At 41.0% G+C, this 25,689-nt stretch overlaps 1 protein-coding gene across 2 annotated transcripts in view; it reads right to left on the bottom strand.

Annotated features, from left to right (window-relative positions):
- The window catches only part of cdh13 (cadherin 13, H-cadherin (heart)), a 433,392-nt gene that overhangs the window by 78,828 nt on the left and 328,875 nt on the right, over positions 1–25,689 (bottom strand). For both annotated transcript variants that reach the window (XM_020056601.2, XM_010894024.3), the window contains one exon: positions 4,819–4,959. In XM_020056601.2, coding sequence (XP_019912160.1) covers positions 4,819–4,959 — 141 coding nt within the window. The remainder of the gene's footprint in view (positions 1–4,818; positions 4,960–25,689) is intronic.

The following is a 25,689-nucleotide window of genomic DNA, read 5'->3' as shown; positions in this document are numbered from 1 at the left end:
AACAAGCTAAACAACTCTCTTGTCTCCATTGAAAGGTTACAATACCAAAGGAAAACAAAACATAATATGAGCTAGGATATCTTTTGTCAGCCCAAAGCAATCAAGCGGAAACCATTTTGTGGTGGTTTAAACCCTGATCCAGGCCCTCCCAGCACTCTTCCATCCCACAGATATAGTCCATTCCACACAAACGAAGACAGACGCTTCCACTCCAACAACCCCCCTCAGATTAGAAAGCTAGCCAAGTATCTCTAAACTAGTGGAGCAATCATGCAGCCGGAGTAAAACCCTGACACATGTCCGGCAGCCTTCGGTGAGACCGAACCATATCCCTGACAGAGAGCCCTGGTCAGGCCTCGGTAGGACAGACCTCCTTGTCTCAGACATCAATGTTTACATCATTATCATTTAGATGACGAGCATATTCTCCCATCAGCACTGGGAAACGAGGGCATGGATTGTCTGTCAGTCTCTCTGAATGGCAGGAGTGATAAACCGGATCAGTGGCTGCAATAGAACAGGCTAGTCAAGAAATTAGATGCCAGCTATCATCCAAGGCTAGGGTGTGGGGATGGGGTGGCTGGGGTATGTTGTCAACACAAACATTAGTGAGTGACAAAGGACAGGCCTGTGAAGTCACAGATGCTACTACTTGGTAGATAAACGTTCCTGTCCTACAGTGACTGAGTCCAGTGATTGGAACCAGTTCATGAAACAGAACAGAATTTTTGGAAACAGAATCAGGAAGTGTTCTCTCCATTATTTCAAAAGCATGGGAATTGGTTAACAATATTTTTTCTGATTAAAAAACCCACAGTCCATCAAAATAAATGCCAGAAAGTACCTAAACCTTTGCTAGTGTGTCTCTGTTTAGGCTGTCATCCCTCATTCCAATGCAAATACTGTGTGTAGGCTGTCATCCCTATTCAATACTAATACTGTGTGTAGGCTTTCATCCTCTATCCAATACTTATACTGTGTGTAGAATGTCATCCACCTATCCAATACTAATACTGTGTATAGACTGTCATCCACCTAGCCAATGCTAATACTGTTTGAGTGTGTGTAGGCTATCATCCTCTATACAATATTAGTACTGTGTAGGCTGTCATCCACCTATCCAATGCTAATACTGTGTATAGACTGTCATCCACCTATCCAATGCTAATACTGTTTGAGTGTGTGTAGGCTATCATCCTCTATCCAATACTAATACTGTGTGTAGGCTGTCATCCACCTATCCCATACGAATATTGTGTGTAGGCTGTCATCCACCTATTGAATACTAATACTGTGTGTAGACTGTCATCCATCTATCCAATAGTAATACTCTGTGTAGAATATCATCCACCTATCCAATACTGTGTGTAGGCTGTCTTCCACCTATCCAATACTTATATTAAATATAACAAATGACAAAATATAAAACATATTCCTTTCTTAGGTGATGTTCTGCCTAAAGATCCAATACTTTAAAATCCCCTCCTTTGTAGAGACTCAGGCTTAAGTTTATTGTATACTATTCTGTAATTCAGTAAAGCAATTACAGGTACTACAAATAACATTTTCACAATGCAATGTATGTCATAAGAAGGTGCCATGCGCCTCAAGCAAAGTCACCTTTATGTCTACCTTTACTCACTCTCTCATGGTCCATGACATTTCTGTTGTATCTCTAAAAAACAGTGAGAGTTCCACAGATATTTTGAGAAATACAAATCAGTAGTTAGCTTGTGATTGAACTTGTCCAGTATTGGATCTGTAGTAAACAGGCAGTTCATTTGGCAGAAAAAACGTAGGTAAGGAGTGCAAATGCAACGTGCATAATTGTGTGTATGCATTTATGTATCTTGCTTTATTTTGTTTTTGGTACCATTTTTCTGATAAACCTATGTGTTATCATTATGTTTCCCTCAAGGTCTGTTCTGATTTTCAATCATTTGTGAACATTTCTGTCTGGCTTTACTGGTGTGGATCAGTGGTCAGCTTTCAAAGGGATCAAGGCTGTAATGAATAATGAAAGGAATATTCCACGTCCCCTGGTCAGTTCCTCAGTGAGTAAACAGCACTGTAAAAAAAATAAAAATATATATACATTTCAAAGACAGTCTGCAGCTGTAGGTTGTGGCAGCTTCGTATCAACATAAACGGTGCCCAATTATTTTTGCTTATTATAGATGCATAGATTTATCATAATGCACCTATATTCAACAATACGAGGATTATTCTTACTTTTTACACAGGGCTGTCAAAGAGAGCCAAGGAGAGCTATAGTGCAGTCCAAGGACACTATAATAGGTTTAGATACCATACACTGTCCATTACCAGACATGAAACAACAGCATCTCCTATGACGACCCCAGTCCGCCCTCCAGCTACAAGACACCACATGTGTTTGAATCCATTTCACTCAGAATTTTTGATGAGTAAAAGTAAACCTGAACCTTGTAACGCCATTTTTGAGCAGTTTCATACTGTGTAAGAAAGAAAATGGAAAAAGCGGGCACAAACAAATCCCACATTCTTTTGTTTGAATGGTGTTTCAGAGCAGTAGAGAACGTGTAATCCCTTACTAGCCATGTTTGTCTTGGTGGAGCTTTATTTAGTCTCAATACGTTGTAGAGGAATCAAAGCCTTTAAGTGGATTTCAACAGCGCAGGGGCCTGGCAGAAAAAACTGTGAACCCAAACTGGTTGATTTAGGTACATCTTAAAGTATACTAGTGTGTGGTGGAGTCATGCCAACACATTTCCCCGGTACCGGTACGCAAGCTTTCCACTGACAGTATACACCTGTTGTTTACGAAGCATGTGACAAATACAATTTGTTTTTATTTGTGTATGCTGCGGGGTAGGCAAGCACTTGTCTCGCTTGAATGCAGCTCGTGAACAGAGCAGGAGATGCTTTTATTTCCTCTCAGAGCTAGAGTTTTCCTTTTAAAGTCCATAAGTGGAATTCGATATCTAGGAATGTGCCCACCCACGTCCGCGTAAACGCGCCAGCTCACCCACACCCACGACAGTATGAAGCAAGACGAAGATGATTCATGACCAGGTTAGATGCTCCTGAGTGGGCAGTTGAGGACCTATCTGAGTAGCTTAGTGCCTTAAATGGCTACATTTTTAAAAGGGAACATTTCTCCACGCCGTTAAACGGCTCCCCTGAAGAAAGATGGAGGCATTAAGTGAGGACACGGACATGGTGCACTCTGCGCGGCCCCGGCATGCCTCCTCAGCCGGAACATTTCACTGTGAAGATCCACTCCTTACAACACTCCCCTGACAGTGCAATGCATCATGGGAGCCAGCATGGCGGAGGTTGGGGGTGATGTGTCTCCAAGCCTGACAACAGCTCCGGGCATTTCCATTAAAAACCACACAACTCAACATTACAACCTCTCCTTCAGGCTCTCATGCCTTTCTCTTCACCTCCAGGAAAAGGGAAAAGACAGCAACAGTTGCAGTTTTTTGACAAATGCATCATGAGTTTGCGCAAACAGGCAAATAGGTTACGTTTGTTAAGTGCAGCTTCTGCGTGTGCTGAGATGGAATGACAGAGATGGGCTGGTGGGTTTTGGGTGGGTAGAAAGCCTTTCTACCACAGCCTTGAGGCTGCGCTGACAAAGGAAACCTACAGCATGATCAGAAGAGCACAAGACATACACTCAAACACAGACATTCCCTTATCTCCCTCGTGCACCACTACCATCTGATTTTGTGTTGTGTCGTTTAGTATATGTGGACACAAACACATAGACACACAAAGACACACACACACACACACACACAGACAGGGCAGATCCTGATGTGCACTGTGCCTTTCCTAGGGCAGGCTCTGAGAATTACAACGCAATCATGTTAAATGGGAGCGCAGAGGTCAGCGAGGATAGCTGGTTCATCGCGTGTGTGTGTTCGGGGTGTGTGTATTCGTACGTGTGTTTGTGTGAAGCCTACTCCATCACTTGTCCCTGATTACATTGATAGATGGGACCGAACCTGTATTTTGCGAGGTCTGTCTCCCTGACTGACCTAGTGAGAGTTTCTGCTGGGACTGGAAGAGTATAAGAACTTGTCAGGAGACGGGAAATAGAAAGGTACCCCATACAGGGATCACCCCCAAAAAATGCTGTCAGCTTCCAGAACCTTCCGGGGGCAGCCAGCAGGGCCAGCGCGGCCCTTTCACATCTGCCCTCCCATCCGGACCTCATCTGAGGAGGTGTAAATAGACTCCCTGGGAGCTGCTCAGCAGACAGGCTGGAAGAGGAGAGTGTGCAACATGCAATGCTGCCCTCAATGCTGCACTGCAGCCACACTGTACCACAGCCACACTGTAACACAGCCACACTGTATCACAGCCACACTGTAACACAGCCACACTGTATCACAGCCATACTAGACCACAGCCACACTTTACCACACCCATACTGGAACACAGCCACACTGTAACACACCCACACTGGAACACAGCCACACTGTAACACACCCACACTGTAACACAGCCACACTATAACACACCCACACTGTAACACAGTCACACTTTAACACAGCCACAGTGTACCACAGCCACAATGTAACACAGCCACAAAGCCACACTGTACCACAGCCACACTGTAACAAAGCCACACAGCCACACTGTAACACAGCCACACTGCCCATTCCCTCTGCATCAAAATACAGCACATTCTATGCCGGAGCAGAAGGAAAAGGCACAGAGGCTTCTGATGTACAACATAATCTGAAAATAACTAGCAATGGTTCCTTGAGGGTCTGTCCAGCTTTTCTCGAGTCCTCGCTAATTCAAAGAGCGCAGGGTACTTACCAAAGAGTGGGTGAACTCTGGGGCGTGGTCGTTCTTGTCTGTGATGGTGATGGTTGCCGTGGCTGTTCCTGTCAGTCCCACATCTCGTCCCTTCATGTCCTGAGCTACAATCTCCAGCTCGTACTGTGTGGTGGGCAGTGTCTAGAAACACACACAGAACCTGCCATTATTTCACATCCATTTCAGGTCTAACAAACAAAATAATCATTATAGACAGTGTTCACCGAGAGAGCCCTCAGAATACAAATGCTAATAAATGATCAACTGACTGACAAAACCAATTGAGGCTGGATTATTGTGACAGCAGTGTGGATTCATTTTAGAAGAGCTGTTTTATTAAAGATAATAATAATATCAACCCCTTGCTGTCTTACTACACTGACACCTTTCAGAAAGCTCAGCTACCAATCAGCCCATAGAAGTGGCAGAAACAGACATGTATGTATACTCTAGTAACAATCACTTCATTACAGAACTAAAATGATTTACTGAAATGAGAGGACCAAGGCGATACAAAACAAAAGAGTTTGCTACTAGTACATCTCTTGTCTTCTGATGCTAGTATTGGTGGATACATGCGGGGGGGGGGAAGACTCTCTCGCAACCTGGCCCCAGTCAGAGACATCTATATCTTTATGAAGGTCTCTGACAGAAACACTGCATTTTATTTAGAGCCAGGAGGGCCAGTGTGCATGAAGATCAGATTGATGCAGCAAATGTGTATCTAAGGCTTTTCAAATGGAAGTGCGTAACGGATGTATTTTTTTTTAAGTCAAATGGAATTGTTTAAAAATATGACAATATCAAATATGAAACCCTCAAAACCTAGCCTGACTGTAAGGCAAATGACAGATCTACACAACATGAATATAGCTGTCAGGCACTTTGGACAAAAAAGCAACCTTTTTTTGTTGGTCACTGAATAGAAGAAGTCTCGATTTCATCCTCAATCTAGAATGAGTTAGGTTAGGGAAAGTAATTGTCATTTTCATCAACATATTTTCGTCTTGGCTTAGATGTGATGGTACAGAGATTTTGGTACAGTATTTGTAACCAATCGATCACATCTGCCACCACATTATCCATACTTCCTAGGCGAAAAGGAAGGATTTTCTCCACAAATTAATGTATTTATAGTCTGTGCAGAACATATCTCAGCACATTTAATTAATAATACATCTATTGAATAATTAAGCACTACTTTATTTTAATCCATTGATGGGGGCACAGAAGTGGTGTGAAACATTTTCTTTATATTTCCTCAAGACTCTGATCTTTTCATGATTAGATAAATGAATAGAAAATAACACTTGGTTTTCCAGGATAATTTGAAAAATGGAAGGATGGTGTAGGGGTGACAGGACCCAGAATTAGGTTTTCCCACTTACAAAGCATGTAGAATTTTTATGATTGGTACAATTCAACTGTGAGTGACGGAATCTAAAACAAAGATCCAGAAAATCACATTGTATGATTTTTAAGTAATTAATTAGCATTTTTATTGCATGACATAAGTATTTTAATACATCAAAAAAGCAGAACTTAATATTTGGTACAGAAATCAATGTTTGCAATTACAGAGATCATATGTTTCCTGTAGTTCTTGACCAGGTTTTTGGCCCACTCCTCCATACAGACCTTCTCCAGATCCTTCAGGTTTCGGGGCTGTCGCTGGGCAATACGGACTTTCAGCTCCCTCCAAAGATTTTCTATTGGGTTCAGGTCTGGAGACAAGCTAGGCCACTCCAGAACCTTGAGATGCTTCTTACGGAGCCACTCCTTAGTTGCCCTGGCTATGTGTTTCGGGTCGTTGTCATGCTGGAAGACCCAGCCACGACCCATCTTCAATGCTCTTACTGAGGGAAGGAGGTTGTTGGACAAGATCTCACGATACATGGCCCCATCCACCCTCCCCTCAATACGGTGCAGTAGTCCTGTCCCCTTTGCAGAAAAGCATCCCCAAAGAATGATGTTTCCACCTCCATGCTTCACGGTTGGGATGGTGTTCTTGGGGTTGTTCTCATCCTTCTTCTTCCTCCAAACACAGCGAGTGGAGTTTAGACCAAAAAGTCTATTTTTGCCTCATCAGACCACCTGACCTTCTCCCATTCCTCCTCTGGATCATCCAGATGGTCAATGGCAAACTTCAGACGGGCCTGGACATGCGCTGACTTGAGCAGGCGCTGCAGGATTTTAATCCATGACAGCATAGTGTGATACTAGGTCTCATACAGGAGAGAACAGGAGGGCTTCTTAAAGAAAAGCTAACAGGTCTGTGAGATCCGGAATTCTTACTGGTTAGTAGGTGATCAAATACTTATGTCATGCAATAAAATACATATAGTAAATTGGATCTGTGGTCTAATATACTGTACTGTACATTGGATCCGTTGCATAATATACTGTCCATTGGATCTGTTGTTTAATATGCTGTACACTGGATCTGTTGCATAATATATCGTACATTGGCCACGATTTTGTCTGACAATTAGTGACTCCAAAACAATAGCCATTCCATAATTATCTGAGTCAAAATACAAATTTGTCGTAATATTTCTTTCTTAACAGAAATGCTTGGCCAGAGGCATACATTGCACCACGTAGTGTTGTTCAGCTTTCTTTGGTGAGATCCCCCTCAGTGCCACATGCTTAATAGAAGGCGTCCATCTGTTGAAATCCCCAGGAGCCCAGTACGGCACCATTAGAAGGCACTATGACAAGAATCTTGCCAATATAGTCTTTGCAAATGAAATAATCCACACCAAAAGATCCTCTATTTTTAAGTAATAAGGCATGAGGAGGTTTGGTACCGTGGCTAAGGGCTGTTCTTATGCTGTGGTTTTGCCGTGGTTTTCTGGCTGTATACCACCAACCCTGAGGTGTCTTATTGCTATTATGCACTGGTTCCCAACTAATTAGAAAATTTTCTCAAAATTCTGCCAATAAGTATTCAGTGTGAACCAGCCAGTTTGTAATTTCCTACTGTACGTAATCACTGAAACGTTTCAAAGCACAGACTACTATGTCATTAGTATGCGTTGTGTAATAAAAATATCATGAAATGGGGTAATGGAACTACTAATGCTGCCTCTAATTGACCATTTCTGTGTTGACCCCGCCTTCATCCCAACCCGTCTGAAGCCTCTGCTGTTTCACGGCTCTCATTAGAGACATGCTCTGTTTGAACCCCCCTTCGCTACATTGGCTCATCAGTGTGACATCATTTATCCTCTGTTCTCTCTGCCTCTATCCTCTCCCTAATATGAAACTCTCCGTTGTCATCTTCAGCACTCTCACATCTCTCACATAGCCTCTTCATGGACTGAGTCATATGGTTTCTCTGCATCGATTCAGAATGAACCTTGAGACCTAGAGAGACCCTGTGGGGAGGCTCGCCCTTTTCTTGTATCCACTATTCCCATCACTGACAGCACAGGGTTAAATCAGAAACAGAGGAAGAATTGTTGATCAATGCATAAAACACCTCAGGAATATTTTCATTATTATGTCAGCACATAGAGTAATGTTGTACCGGACATCAGAAAAAGTACATAAAGTGTATAGTTTCTACATATATAGTTACACTACATAGAACCAGTTATGGCTTTCCCGATTGTGCTAAAATACACACTGATTTATTACCAGAGTTGTAGTTGAGTAACTAAACCTTGAATCTGAGTCAAGTCCCTTTGGCTAAGTCTGAGTTGAGTCGAAATTCAGCCCAAAGCTGAGTTCAATCCATGTCTGAGTCATTGTGTTTAGATTAACTCAAAGGAATTTTATTTACTCAGTCAAACAGTGTAATGCCAAGAGGAATTGAGTCACTAAATGTTTTGCTATCTCTTTTGCTTTCATTCAATGCCACCAAATGTTAAAATATATGCTACTGGCTGTGCCAAAGTTATCATGGATGTATTCATTCCGCCAAACAAAAGATTTTAGTTGCAAATGGTATCATCAAACAGAAAAGAGCTAGAAGTGACAGAGACCTAGCAGAATTTACCCAGTAGAAACTCTATTTGGCAACTACGACCTTTTGTTTGGCTGAATGAATACACCCAAGGCTCTAGTTGTTATATGAGTGAACAATGTCTGCAAGTAGGACAGTCTAGTTTTAGGACCGTTCATGTGATATGCTTTATGAATGTAAAATGCTTTCCACCAATGTATGGAAGGAAGAAGAAAAACTGTAATAAGTCAGTATGAACCAGTTACCAACACAATTAGAACACTACAAAGTGATAAGATGTCATAGCCATGGTATACGGTCTCATATAACATGGCTATCAACCAATCAGCATGCAGGATTCAAGCCACCTTGTTTATAAGACACCAATAAATGACATTACACTTGTTATTGTTCTAATTGTGTTACTGTTTTATAAGTGTATAAGGCACTATATACCAAGGGTAAGTGCTCTTTCCCGACCGTGTGATGCTTCGTGCCTAAGAACAGGTCTAAGCTGTGGTATATTGGCCATATACCACACTGCCCCATGCCTTGTTCCTTAACTATAGCCTGGATCGTGATGTGATACACATCCCAAACACTGAGCTCTCCCAGTGGACAGGAGGCGTCCAGGGGACCAAGGCACAACCTCCTGACGATCCGGTCTCATCTTAACCACACAGATTCATTTGCAGGACTCTCATGATTTGTAATCTCCCTGTGTTCTCCACAGTGTCTCCAGCATCTGCAGAAGGGAGGCATCTCGCAAACACTGGCACAGCTCAGCACAGCGGGATACCCTTCACATCAATTCTGCTGTGAATCTCGGCTCCTCTGAACCTCCCAGCCCATCTCTCCACTCTCCTCCTCCCCTCCCACACCCAGTGCTGACACACGTCTTTATCCCTCTCCAATAAAGAGCCGTATTGCCGGTGCTGAATCCTGTACTGTCCACACGTGGCGGGTGGGTACCGAACGGCTGCATCTCAAGCCCCACGCCATTTCCTACGTGGCACACTACTTTTGACCATTTTGGAAGCTCAGTAGGGGTTTGCCCTGCAGACGGCAGGTGACAGGCAGCTCAGGATACATGAACCACTCAGAAACAGATGGTCTTCCACAGGCCTGGGAACACAGAAAAAAAACTGACGTGTTCAGTGTGTCCTCCACCTGGAAGACAGTCGGGGACACTTCATCGCCACTCAGTAGAGTACTGCTGGAACAATGTCGTAATGACCCACACCTCCCAGGTTTATGCTGCACTTCAGTAAGATAGGATGTTTACCATGATTTGAGTCAGTTTAATCTAAGATAAGGTCCTCTAATGTGCTTGCTTCAAGGAGCTTTCACAAATGAAATCTCAGTGTTCCAGTGGTTACATTATAGTGGAGAATAGCATGTTCTCTGTCGATACGTTCATCATCTCTTTACTGAACTAAACCCTAACCCTTTATTTTGAGAGCCTCGGTGCTCCAGTCAAACTATCAACACACTGTTTAGAACAGACTGGTCGTAAGACTAGCTTTACAATAACCAACAGTAAGCATTCTGATTATGATCCGTGTTCAGAGGTCTGTAGAGCAGGGTTATTCAACATCCATCCTAGAGGTCTGAAAGACCTGTTTTTTGTACTACTTGCTCGTTAAATGCACTTGCTTGCCTTTGGTCTGAATTGGTTGCTGATTTAGAAGAAGGGGATGAAAACATGGAAGGACATGCCCATAAACAGACATCTTTAACTTTAGTCTGTGTCAACCAATGAATATCTCACCATGCTCATACTTCTGCAACTTCTGAAATCACACCACCATTACAACACAGGCAGAGAAGAGAGCTCAGTAAGGAAGGTTTGTGACCTCCTTTTTCAGATTCCACATCATTGCCTTGAATAACTGTGCTGTCATAATCAAATTGCCAGACCTTTTTGGTACAGTGTGGGCCAATCAAATGAAGATGGCTCCCATTGCTCATCGTGGTTAATATTCTGTCCTCTTATCAGTGCTAAAGAAAACAATGGCAAGCACAAAATGCTTTGTAAAGCCAAGTGGAGTCATATGAATAAGACATCTGACTGTCTGAAAAAGTAACACTATTTCTTCTACATCTACACCTTTCTTTTTATTCCCTTTCCCTTTTCTTTCTCTTTTATGGAATTGATACTCTTATTACAATGTAATGTATTACTAGTAACTTTCTCAATTCCTCACATGCACTGTCTACCCAGAGAAAGTCTAACTTAGTTCAAGTACGTTCTAAGCTCCTGACTTCCTTTTCCTCTTTTCCTTTAATCATATCACATTCTCTATTCTGTCTCTCTACTTTCCCCTGTCTGTGATTCCACCTTTGTTCAGCCTACTGTGTCTCTTTGAATGTCTCAAACCTTCTCAAGCCTTTTCTCTTTGTTGTATTTAAAACAGAGAGAATGATTATACCTTGCTTGTCTTTCTGATATCTGTACTGATATCTTCACACACGTTTCTACTGATCCTCCCTAACAACAGAATCGGATTCAATTATTGATGACATCTTCTTAAGTTTTGTAGTCAAGCAAGCATATTTATGCTGTGACCTTGCTGAGGAAAAAAAAAAGAAGAAACATGGTAGCCAGCCAGCAAGCCAGCTAGCCAGCCAAATACAGTTTTGTGTATATGCTGGCACTTTCAATGTCTGCCCTTCTTGGAGATTAATTACTAACCACCATATCACTAGTTTATTTTCATCCATCAACCTTTATATTCACCTCATCTATAATAAAGCCACTGTGAATGGTCAAGGTCAGTTAGAGAAGCAGCAATGGACAATACAGTAGACATATCTAATTATCAACTGAGATGGCATATAGCCCACCGCCTCCAGTGTGTCTCTGCTTAGAGTGGATCCAGGCTGCTAGGCAGAGATCAGATCACACAGGCCCATCACTCTGGAAACTAGTAGCCAACATGTCACACTCTCACAACCATGATGATGGCTTGATATCACACCAGCAGTAGCAAGATTGTAGGGAAGAAAGTTCAGGCAGAGCGACAAGGGAAGGAGTTCAGGCCATTACTGCTTACATGGCTCTCTGCACTACCTGAACATACAGTAGAGAAGGGGCTTTGAAAAGCCAGACCGCCTCTCCTTCACTGTAACAACACACATACATTCAATCGTTTTGAAAAATAAAATAAGACTTCAGAATGGTATGGTTGCAACTACAACTGACAGTAAATAAAATAATTTTTTTGTATAAAGAGCTTTATGTTATTAACAATTAGTGTTTTTCGCAAGATTGTGAATCTCTACATCACCTCTTGGTATTACAGGTTCCAAATTTTGAGATAATTCTTCAGCAACTGAGTTACCTAACATAGCAGGAATATGTACATGAAAAGCCAGAACCTAGGTGAAAACTTGGTTGAAGGTTAAATCTTAGGTTAAGTGTGGCAGGAAAGATACATTAAAATGGATTATTAATGTTCAGCATTAAATTATTGAATCAAAGTCGATAATTATCTCAAAGTCGATTAAAATGTTGTTACTCCTGGATTGATTCTCCAAGTACTCTCTTTCAGAAGACAGTCTCTAGAGTTGTACGAAAACTAGCAATATCAACATAGATTTTTTTATGTTGCAAGGTTATTTTCAATTACGGCGCTTAACTTCCCTGATTAGTTTATTATGTGTCTATCTGGATTCCCATTAGCTCCTGGTGATGCAGCAGCTACTCTTCCTGGGGCCTACAGAACATGTTGTTCCATTCTTTAGGAAAGTAGAAATCTTCATTTCAAATTTCAAATAAAAACTCAAAAAGAATCAGTCAACCTCTCTTCAGCTCTCAACTAAGAAAGGTAAGCCAGCGTGATGCCTCTACATTTAATGAATTAAAGTCAATGAGCCCCAATGATTTTACAATGTTAATTGCCCTTGCAATGTTCATCCTACGAGTTCAGCTTCCTCGACATATAAAACTCCAGTCGAGGTTTAGTTCTTAGTGAATGTTTGGAACCATACAACACAATGCTCTTAGCATCAGATTATTTTGGACCAATTTGTTGTTAATCACATACATTAAACGAGAGGTAGATGAATCGCAATTCACGATGTGGTTACAAGCAGTAAATTGTGGGGTATCAATCCCCCACGAAATAGACACACATTAGGGAGAGATGGGTAGCAGCATTCCCATACCAACAATGTGAATGTGTTTATATGTTCATCCAGCATGCACCACAACATATATTTGGTTAATTACCAAGCCTACTAAACCCTTTAATTATGGTAAGAGCAGATACTGCCTTGGTCTGTTCTAAGAAGCTGCAGCTAGTAGCTGACCGACCATTCTTATTAGTTTTTCCTGAAAGAGCAGAAGGGTGTTGTTAAATACAGAAAACAACAGGTACTATTTAATTTATACATAACAATTAAAAACAGCACATTTTTAAATGACAGGCATCAATACTGTTCTTGTTGGCGGCACTAGAATCATGTGCTTTTTCAGGAAGAATTGTATTGCTTTTTTTATGTTCAAATGGAGGCTCTGTTTGACTGAACCACAAGACTTACTGTACTTCGTTATTATGTCTATATTAGGAATTACAATTATCTCACATCTTTCAAAAAGCATACTTGGATTTTAAATAAATTCAATTACATTATTTATTCTAACACTGTAGGTTTTCAAACATAAACTTAAATATCAATTGGTCTCACAACTATCATTTCTGAAGTGTCACGTGAGGTAATTCACAAAATCTAAAGAGGTTTCATGACTATCTTGTGCTGCAGACATTTTAGAACAACAGCTACTGTAATTATTTGAATTATTAATAGAAGACAGTATAGCATTTGTTTGAGTCATGGGATTATTCTGAAAGAAAGAGAAAAATATATTGCCTCAACTACTCTGCTCCAAAAAATAAAGGGAACAATCATCACAGTACAACACCAAGTCAATTAAACTTCAAAGATATCAGTCTGTCCAGTTGTTGTCACCTGGTGCAGATGAAAGTGACAACAGGTGCACTGGAGGGGCAACAGCAAGACAACACGCAAAAAGGGAGAAAAAAAAATCAGGTTGTGGCCACAGACAATTGCTCTCTCCTTATCCTTCCAGACTGATTCTTCTCTCATTTTGCTAGTGTCCTTGTCACTACTGGTAGCATGAGGCGGTACATGCAGCCCATTCAGAGAAGGTTTACTGTGTCTCCCAGTACAGTCTCAAGAGCATGAAGGAGATACCAGGAGATGGGCCATTACACGAGCAGAGTTGGACAGGGCGGTAGAAGGGCATCAAACCAGCAGCAGGATCTGCTCCTTTGTCTGAGGAGGAACAGGAGGAGCACTGCCAGAGCCATACAAAATGACCTCCAGCGTGCTACTGGTGTGCATGTTTCTGACCAAACTCTCCTAAACAGTCTCCATGAGTGTGGCATGAGGGCCCAACATCCTCTAGTGGGACCTGTGCTCACAGCCCAGCACCATGCAGCTCAACTGGCATTCACCAGAGAACACCAGAATTGGCAGGTTTGTCTTTGGCGCCCCGTCCTCTTCACAGAAGAGGGTCAGTGATGGTCTGGTGAGGCATATCCTTGCAGGGTCGCACAGACCCTCAGACGTGCTAGCTGTTAGGTACCAGGATGAAATCCTCAGACCCATCATCAGAACTTCATCCTGTTGCAGGACAATGCCCAGCCTCATGTGGCCAGAGTGTGTAAGCAGTTCCTGGATGACGAATGCATTGATGCCATTGACTGACCCTCATGTTCCACAGACCTGAATCCAACTGAGAACCTTTGGGATGTTATTTTGTTTTCAAATAATTACACAAAATACAGTAAAGATTTTGATCTTTAATATATTTTGTTCATCGAGACCTGATATGTGATTTAAGTGTTCCCTTTATTTTTGTGAGCAGTGTATTAAGTCATATAACCATCTGACATTAGCCTTATATATGCAATTGTATATGTTAAGAGCTATTCTTAAGAACAACACATCGTGATGCTTTAATTGTGTTCAGTAAGAATCCTTGGGATAATATATCACACCTGAGCGATTCGTCTAGGCACTCCGTGATGGATCGTGTCTAAGAACAACTCTTAGCCATGATATATTGGCCATGTACCACACCCCCTTGTGCGTTATCGCTGAAATATACCACTCATCATTATAATTCAGGACTAGAAAACATGATCGTGCCAGTTTAGTTTTTTTTTCTGATTGCCAAGCAAACAGCACATATGTATCATTATTCCACAGGCAAACATCTGTAGACTTAATTGGTGTAGTATTAAACAGAATAGGCAAACTATACCACTCAGTGGGCAATCAAGCAGTTGCATGGGGTTCAAGCTAAGACAAATACGCTCCAGTGGAACATCAAAGAAACAGTTACAACCACTGCAATAAACCAAAAGAAAATATAATTTTTTAATGAACTGTATTGCTTAATTGCATTTCAACACAGGGATCTACAAAATACCTAATATAATTATACACTTACAAATATCACAAAATACATATTAGGTTCACATGGACTAGACAATAAAGAATAAATCTAATAAATCAGTCCTAGTCAAAGGCAGTCAAGATTTGAAAATTGCCATGCACAAGCATCAGATAAATCTGAAGAAAAGCACAATTTACATTTGAAATGATTTGTACTGCAAAACACTGCAATTATACATAAATTACATGGCATGAACAGAACAATTACATGAAAACATTTCTAATGAGGGACTTCAATATTAAAGTTGTTGGTTGTTCAAATATACCACTTTTGGAAACCATTTCATAGCTAGAGGTATTGTACAGTCTGACATCAGTGGGTGTCCATTGGAGACCGCACTCAGATTATGCTTTCATCTAACAGCTCTCCACAACATCCAGACGAAGCCTGACCAGTGAGTTGTATACAGTGGTCAGACCTTGAGTGGTTTATTGAAAAAAGGGACTGCAAAGAGTTAGCTAGGCTCATAACCTTGGACACAGCTCGAAGTCAGACAGATGTCGCAAGAGTTTGGTGTAATCTACAACCAAATGTCAGCAAGAAGAATCCTTACCATTTTTCATTTTCTGGAGTCTGCAGCTGTCTGCCAGGAAGTGTGTGGCTTTCACAGTGCTGGACTTTGGGAGATAGGCATCCTGGTTTGCACACTGTATAGGTATGACTTTTTTCATGATAAAAAATCCCATGAAAACTATTATTTTCAGTTTCCCTTAAAAGGTATCTTGCAACAATTTAATTTACTTTATAAAATGTTTCATTGCCTCACTCTTGAGCAGTTTCCTGAAAGTGGCACTGAGTTCTGATCATTGAAATCATTTTCTCAGGGATACCATTTCAATTCCAGCTGATCAACTGTACTATGCTGATCCTATAACCTCTGTCTCTCTGCTACTTTCTTCTCTCTCCATTTTGGGAATTGAGGGACTTTATTGCCTTACGTGGCCCAGGGCAATGTAGAGATTTGAGATGCTGATTTCGTTACACAATATAACACTGCAACCTGGGTTCGATTCCAGCCCATATTCCTCTATTAATATAGTATCACATTACAAAGACTTTAATATATCAGCTGTGTCTCTAGCCTTGCCAGTTTTCAGTGCCACCAACAGCATTAGTCTGGGCTGAAGTGGTTCATTTCACATTTTGGCATGTGCTTTGGGCAGGGTTTGGCGTTGTACAAAGTGGTTAAATAAATGCAGTGCTAACAAGGCCAATCTCTGGAACAAACATACAAATCATTCTGGAACTGTGTTCTGATCCTTTATCAATGCTTGGAACACACTTAGTAAGTGATCATTGAAGGCGAGTAAATGCCTTCAAAATGGATGAGTAAACTCACCTAAGTAATGCTGGGAAAAGGAGTTTACTGTGTTAAACCAACGTCCTAAAAAAATCACATTACCTACAGTGGCTATAAAAAGTCTACACACCCCTGTGAAAATGCCAGGTTTTTGTGATGTAAAAGAATGAGACAAAGATAAATCATGTCAGAATCTTTTCCACTTTTAATGTGACCTATAATGTGAACAGGTTATTGTGAGTTTTTAATTTATAATTGTCCCCCCTCAAAGATTTCAGTTTGTTTTTCAATTGAATTGTTCACGTTATAGGTCACATTAAAGTTGGAAAAAGTTCTGACATGATTTATCTTCTCATCTGTCTCATCTGTCTCATTTATCTGTCTCATTCTTTTACATCACAAGAACCTGGTATTTTTACAGGGGTGTGTAGACTTTTTATATCCACTGTAAAAAAGTACAAAACTTTTTATTTCATTATATTTACGCCATTGCATAAAATAATGTGTCCAGTTCTCTGCTCAGTTGTGTATATTTGGCGTTAAATGCTTTGCGGTCTTGATTGCAATGTATTTAATAATATAGGTCTAAGCCGAATCATTCACTCACTGTATGCAAGTCTATAAGTATATATTAAAAATTATTTTAAATGACAAAGAGAAGTGTGTGCCTATAGAGACACATTTCCTGGTGGCATATCTGTCTATAGATACATATATATAAATTAGGCCTACTCTGTGAGCTTGCTGATATGCCAGTAGAATGTAAGGCATTGCATAATATAGGTCTAAGCCTAAACATTTACTCACTGTATTTAAGTCCATAAATACATATTTTTTTATAATTTTAAATGACAAATAGATGTGTGTGCCTAAAGACACAGATATCCTGGTGGCATATCTGTCTCTATAGGTACATAGAAATAAAGTAGGCCTACTCTGCGAGCATGCTGATATGCCAATGGCATGTTTCTAGCCTATAACAATTACAGGTCTAACTGTAAAACATTCTTTGTCATTTTAAATGAATCAACCTAATAGTCTGAGCGGAGTCGGTGTGCACCGTCCCAGTAGGCTAACAGGATATTTGTAAACTTCATTAATAATAAATAATACGTCAGATATTGAATTAACAGGCCAGTTGTAGTAATTCATAATTATAAAACAAAAGAAAAATGAAAAGAGTGTGAAAATGCCAGCTTCACATTTTACAAGAGCAAAATAGTTGGCCTGGCTTAAAAAGCCCTGTCCTACTAGAGGGAAAATATATAACAATATAATGTAACAAAAACTGTGTAGTCTTTCTCTTCTAGCTTTCTTTTTGCATCTGTGAAAAAGGTCTTGCCCTCCATATTCCATCAATCTACAATAGCTTATACCAATGTATAGCCTCTTTCTCTCCAGCACCAGCCAGTCGCATGAGGTGATCACATGCAAACAATTTTAGTCTGAAAGACTTATGATAAACTTGCTGTTATCTTATTTAAGATAACAGCTTCCTTTACATCATAAATGTGTTATTTATATTTATTACATAATGGACGGATCCAATTGGACCAGTCGGTAAATACAATATTATTGCATATACCCAAGACCTGTCACAATTACGTCAGACCTGACCAAGATCCGAGAAGAACATTTGCTCGGTTCACTTTATGGATCTTGGAATTTCGGGTATGGTGGACCCGTGAAGCTCTCCTCTTCACACGTTACTTAGCACTATGCAATACAGTTACATTTTCACTGATCAGCAGAAGTAAACTTTTAAATGCTGTTTTGGCAAAGCGGTGTGATTACTACAGATTGAAAATCCTCTGTGGGAGATGTTAGTGAGATCAAAGGCTCACCCTCAGGAGATTCTCACAAAACAAAAGAGCCATTGAACTCTTAAGAGGGTGAAACACCTCCCAATTCACCATCAAGCCTGACACTGAAGAGGCATATGCAGTACAGGTGCTCCATTTATTTTCTCTCTTCTTTGCCCCCTGTTGTTTCCTGCCTCATTCTCTGTGATCTTTGACTAGTATTGATTAGTATGTATTTAATTTTTTCCCTGCTGAATATGAGTAAGCCTTTCACCACAGGCCCAGGTTTGGTGAAAGGGAACATCTTCACAACATGATGAACTTGAAAGACTAAACTCACTACAGGTAACAAACAAACTACCAAGAAGCCATGGATATACTACAGATTGTATGAATAATAAAATAGAAGAGTGATGCACTAGAATACTCATGCCTGTCATCCATTCTGACCTAAAGTCATGACATTTGGTACATACAGCTTTTTTTCCAAAAAAGTTGAAAAGGAAGGTTTTGAGTGAGGAACAGAAGGGTTAAAATTAAGAGATCGTTGCAAATTGAACGCTTCTGTTCCTCAAACAAAACCTTCCTTTTCAAAATTTTTGGAAAGTAAAGAAAAAGGGGCAGTGGTCTCTTGATTTTTTAATCAATTAAGTGGTCCCTCTTGAAATCCCTCTTGGGAAATCTTAGGACCAAGTTTGCACAACACAAACATATTCAGATTAATACCTAAAACAAACTAACTGCTATTTACCAATAAACATTCAGGTGGGGGTGGTCTGGCAACAAATGCATATAAGTCAATGATTTGCCGGCCTACAAACAATAAGTACATGCAGCACTGAATTATACAGTACACTTGTGAAAGTTAGCCTAGCTATCATTAGCTAGCATTCAGGACAATCAAGAGCTGAACATTTGAGAGCTAACTTGCACTCTCCACTTAAGTGATAATGTCTTACAACCACACATACTGTAGATTACCAGAAAATACATATAGAATAAAAATAAAAAAAAACTCTACAACTTATTTGCTCTTCTATAATTACATTTTTTGAAACCAAGAGATATGAGAAAGGCTAAAAAGGCATGTAATCAGAAATAATGAAAACAATATGTAAGGACATACAGAGTCTATTTTACTTATTTTTAAATGCAAAGTTAATCAGATAATGGATGAAGTCAAAACCCACCTCATACAAACAGATTTAAGCATATCCCCACATTGGCACACAAATCTACCGGGAAATAACATGGCGGCATTGACCATATTTATCGTGGCTCATCAGCCCAATTAGCTGGGGATGATAAGCTTGGTGAGATGCTGGTGTCCCCAAGCTCTTCCTGATTATTGCAGGGCTAATTGGGGTCAAGGTTGGGTTTAAGGGGGGCAGTGAAACCGAACAAATAAAGACCTGCAGTAATCTAATCAGGTGCATCATCCGACCACAGCCTAATCGCTGTCAATTACGCACCAGTTAGAGACATATTGGGGACTGAAATAAGCCCCATTAGGCTACGCCGTGCCCCTGTTATGAGAGAGTCACAGCTCTCCTCCCTCGCTGCCCACCGCCATCCCAGCTATCAAAGGCCCATCTGGGAGGTGGCAGCGGCATTTCTAGTCAAGAGCACAGGTGTTCCTGTTTAAGTATTAATTAGATTAGAGCATATCAAACGGGGGTGCCACTTGTCGGGGAGCGGAGGTGTGGAGGGGGCATCCTGCAGGGTCCGGGGGGTACAACCACTCCTCATAACCCGCCAATTATAATTAATTAATCAGCTGACAAAATCATTTCATTGGATCCCTTGAAGCTGGCATGGGGCCTTGTAGGGGAGGAGACCTTCCCGCTGATGATCAACTTGGATTCCTGACAGCCCTTTTAGGTGGTAGCCATGTAGCTCACTGTCTGGATGAGAGCGTGGCAGCTGCAACGCCAGAGTTGTGGGATTGATCACCACAGGTGGCCAGTGGGGAAAATGTTTGCACTCACTAATGTAAGTCTCTCTAAGTGTCTGCTAAATAACACAAAATGTATATGTAACCAAGGACATGAGAAGCATCTAAAAGGGTGGCTTCATGAAAACAGGCATCTAAAAAAAAACTGTAAAAATAAGACTTGTGCAGAGGATTTTACAGCAGAGATGACTGAGTAGTTCTTCTTCAATGTATTGTACTTTAAATCAACTCAGTGGTGTTTGTGTGTGTCCTGTAGAGAATTGGTGATGTTACAGATATGGGACCTGTTCTTAGAAGCAGAAGCTGGAAATGGAGGAGGGGAACTTGAGTACCTCACACTGTAAACCTTCCCACAAGTTTACCCCTTCCATAAAAGTTAATAAACATACCATGCCAAGCATGGAATCTCAGAACAGCAGCAGACATGCAGAAGAGAGACAAGGACATTCCACACTGAGGACTCTACAGTACATGCCAAGGACACAACACCCGAAAGGCCACTACAGCCCAAGGACACTACACCCGAAGGACACTACACCCGAAAGGCCACTGCAGCCAAAGGACACTAAACCCAAAGAAGACTACAAACTAAAGACACTACATGCCAAAGACACTAAACCTCAAAGACACTACACCCCAAGGACATAAAACTCCAAGGCCACTACACCCCAAGGACGCTACACCCCAAGGACACTACTCATCATGGAAACTAAACTCTTAGGACACTAAACCCCAAGGACATTAAACCCAAAGGACACCAGACATCAAGGGCATTACACCCAAAGGACATTACATCCCAAGGACCCTACACCCCAAGATTGCTACACCTCAAGGCTGCTACACCCCAAGGATGTGACACATTAATGAAAACTAAACTCACACTAAACCCCAAAGACATTACACCCAAAAGATACTACTCCCCAAAGACACTAAACCCCATGGACAATAAACCAAAAGGACACTAAACCCAGAGGACACTAAACCACATGCTTGCACCTCTGGTGGTGTATATATATACACTCACCTAAAGGATTATTAGGAACACCATACTAATACTGTGTTTGACCCCCTTTCACCTTCAGAAATGCCTTAATGCTACGTGGCATTGATTCAACAAGGTGCTGAAAGCATTCTTTAGAAATGTTGGCCCATATTGATAGGATAGCATCTTGCAGTTGATGGAGATTTGTGGGATGCACATCCAAGGCACGAAGCTCCCGTTCCACCACATCCCAAAGATGCTCTATTGGGTTGAGATCTGGTGACTGAGGGGGCCATTTCAGTACAGTGAACTCATTGTCATGTTCAAGAAACCAATTTGAAATGATTCGAGCTGTGACATGGTGCATTATCCTGCTGGAAGTAGCCATCAGTGGATGGGTACATTGTGGTCATAAAGGGATGGACATGTCAGAAACAATGCTCAGGTAGGTCGTGGCATTTAAACGATGCCCAATTGGCACTAAGGGGCCTAAAGTGTGCCAAGAAAACATCCCTCACACCATTACACCACCACCACCAGCCTGCACAGTGGTAAGAAGGCATGATGGATCCATGTTCTCATTCTGTTTACGCCAAATTCTGACTCTACCATCTGAATGTCTCAACAGAAATCGAGACTCATCAGACCAGGCAACATTCTTCCAGTCTTCAAATGTCCAATTTTGGTGAGCTCGTGCAAATTGTAGCCTCTTGTACCTATTTGTAGTGGAGATGAGTGGTACCCGGTGGGGTCTTCTGCTGTTGTAGCCCATCCGCCTCAAGGTTGTGCGTGTTGTGGCTTCACAAATGCTTTGCTGCATACCTCGGTTGTAACGAATGGTTATTTCAGTCAAAGTTGCTCTTCTATCAGCTTGAATCAGTCGGCCCATTCTCCTCTGACCTCTAGCATCAACAAGGCATTTTCGCCCACAGGACTGCCGCATACTGGATGTTTTTCCCTTTTCACACCATTCTTTGTAAACCCTAGAAATGGTTGTGCATGAAAATCCCAGTAACTGAGCAGATTGTGAAATACTCATACCGGCCCGTCTGGCACCAACAACCATGCCACGCTCAAAATTGCTTAAATCACCCTTCTTTCCCATTCTGACATTCAGTTTGGAGTTCAGGAGATTGTCTTGACCAGGTCCACACCCCTAAATGCATTGAAGCAACTGCCATGTGATTGGTTGATTAGATAATTGCATTAATGAGAGGGGGGGGGGCATTTAGGGCTTCTGAAGTGGTGCTGTAAAATAGGTACTTCCAAAAGACCCAGCAGGTATGTTATCAGTTTAACCGGCATCTTTTCAAATAATCAATTATCTGAAATATGTTGAATCTATTTGCTTGCTAACAATGTACTACATTTAATTTTTATGAACACACTTTTTTCAGTCACTTTGTTTACAAATTAAATATTGTTATGGAAATTTTGAACTAAGGTACATTTGAGAAATGTCTGTCTTTCTATTGGCTGGTATGTAAAATCCTTACTTTGATTGTGACACACATGTCTGTATAATATCAGAGGATTATTAGGTATTTGGGCCATGTACTCCTGCCTAGACAAAGAAGGGTGTCAGTCCTTTCTGTTCTTTAGGAACGTAGGAGAGAGGGATCTGGTATATGTCTTAGGGGTCATTCTTGATTGGTCACAATGGGTTGTGGGGTTAATCATCTACCGACCTGGAGGTTGTCTAGATGCTTTAAGTTTCCCTTAAGGGTTGAAATAGTTAACCACATGAGGGAAGACACCATGTCCCTTGTGTCAAGCCCAGGACATGTGATAGAACAAAGGGCATGTGTTTGATTGACTTGAGACCGATGGGCAACAACTTACCACACCCCTTTTTCTATGTAATAAATATGGATTGTTCATTTATGGAGTTAGAGACACCTCAGACGATTATGTCTATGTAAGCGGTTGACGTGTCTCTCATAATAGTCTCTGTGCATAATAGTTAATAAAACGGTTATAATGTAAAAAGATAATTTTGTCTCTGTGTCCCTTACTCCGAGTGTCGATACATTGGAATTTCCTTCACAATATCTAAGCAAATAATATTTTTAATGCAAATAAAAAATAACAGACTAGACCACTAATGTAACAATCTGTGGATAGAACACTGCTAAAAGCACATTACTGCAATTTCACATGCACCAAAACTGAGTTCACTGATTTTCCCAGCTTCTGTTCAGTGCAGTATCTGAGATCTTAATATGTTTTGGTGTCTACATTACCGATTCTGTTAGACCAAACCTCAAATCTCAAATTTAAACCGCTTATTGTCCCTGAAAAACAATATATCTTTAGTTGCTGTGAGTGGCAGAGGGAGTGGCTTGGTGTGTGTGTAAATAGGAAAGTATCTATTTATATCGCAAATAGGAGTGAAAGATACAAAACGGTGAAATGCAAACATGTTGACATAGCCTCAAGTGGACTTGCTTGATGCCAAACATGCAACGTGACTTACCAATTGCATTGTGGGATCATTGACGTGCTGTACGCTGCCTGCTGTTACCTACCTGCCAAACTTTTACTCTATGTAAACTAATTGGTCAAATTCTACTTTAATTCTATATTTTTCATCGGTTGACCTCTTACCCAACTTCACTAAACAGGGACTCTTTTTGGACATTATTAACAGAACTACTCACCCCAGAACACCCGACGCTAAGTATCATTAAAATGCTTTATCACTGTAATTGTTGTAGGTACACCACGGCGGAGAACTATCGTCTTCAGGTAAAGATAGCAGAGTTAGAGGCTCAGCTTCTGACGCAAATGTCAGGCAAGGATTATGTTGTGTAGAAATAGAAAAAAACTGTGTCTGTGCCACCAGGAAGAAACGATAGTCTTGTTAACCCCCCGGCACAGCTCCTGCAGCCGGGCAAGAACTTTCTCTTGATCACTGGGAAGACTTGCGCAACTCAATCGCTGGCTGAAACGGAGTTCTGCCCGTCGCAGGGGATAGAGTTTGTAGATAACTGGCTCTCTTTTTGGGACTCTCACAGAAATAAGGCCAGGCCTGATCTGCTGAAGAGCGACGGACTCCATCCCAGCTGGAGTGGTGCTCTTCTTTTATCAGGAACATTGACAGGAGTCTCACATATATCCTCACCATGAGATAGTGTGCAAGTCAGGCCACAGGCTGTTAGCCAACCAGCTAGCATAGTGGAGTCTGTCGATAGCATAGCCAGAGTAGTTAGTACAGCTTTACCTATTGCCACTGTGACTTGTTCCAGGCCGATAAAAGTTAAACAAGGTAGTGCTAACAAAAACAACCTTATTAAGATAAAGCCTTCCTCCACCTCGGTCACAAATACAAATAAAAATGACTGTATCACCTCGCATCTCAAAATGGGACTCCTAAATGTTAGATCCTTTGCTACAAAGGCAGTTGCAGTAAATTAATTAATCTCTGACCATAAACTAGATGTTATTGGTTTATGTGAAATGTGGCTAAAGCCTGATGAATTCATTGCCTTATAACCTCTCCTCCTGGTTATACTAGTAATCATATCCCTCGTGCATCCTGAAAAGGAGGGGGTGTTGCTAATATTTATGACAGTAAATATAAATTTACTCTCAAACACATCACTGATTTTCATTCTTTTGAAGTTTTACTCATGAATGTTAACCAGGCCGATAAATTGTTTTACATAGCTACTATTTATAGACCCCCGGACCATACACAATGTTCCTCAATGAGTTTCCAGAATTCTTGTCTAACCTTGTAGTCATGGCAGATAGTATTAACATTTTTGGCGATTTCAATATTCATATGGAAAAAGTCCAATGATCCTCTTAAAAAAGCCTTTGAAGCCAATATTGACTCAATGGGTTTTATCCAACATTTCTCAGGTCCAACACATTGCCACAATCACACCTTAGATTTAGTCCTGTCACGAGAAACAGATATTGTAGATCTAATAATTTCCCCCCCAAATCCTGGATTATCGGATCACTGTTTTATTACATTTACCGTTAAAACAAGAAATCCACTTGCTCCGCAAACAATGAGTTTCAAAAGCCGTACTATAAATTCTCGGATTACAAATGAATTCCTTGATATTCTTACAAGTTTGCTTATTACCGACAGAGTAAATAAATCTGTAAACGATCAAATCGAGGATCTAAACTCAACACTGCGAAATACATTAGACACGGTTGCACCACTAAAAACAAAAGAAATACGCAAGATACTTGCTCCCTGGTACACAGACAATACTAGAGCACTTAAGCAAGCCTCCAGAAAATTGCAGCAAAAGTGGCGCTCCACCAAGTTGGAAGTATTTAGACTAGCCTGGATAGACAGTACACTACAATACCGAAAATCACTCACGTCTGCTCGATCAGCATATTTCTCCAACCTGATTGAGGTGAACAAA

Source organism: Esox lucius, chromosome 19 (assembly GCF_011004845.1).
Source record: "Esox lucius isolate fEsoLuc1 chromosome 19, fEsoLuc1.pri, whole genome shotgun sequence".
Lineage (NCBI taxonomy): Eukaryota > Metazoa > Chordata > Actinopteri > Esociformes > Esocidae > Esox > Esox lucius.
The sequence above is the reverse complement of the archived record's forward strand: the minus strand, read 5'-3'. Positions and strand labels throughout refer to the sequence as shown.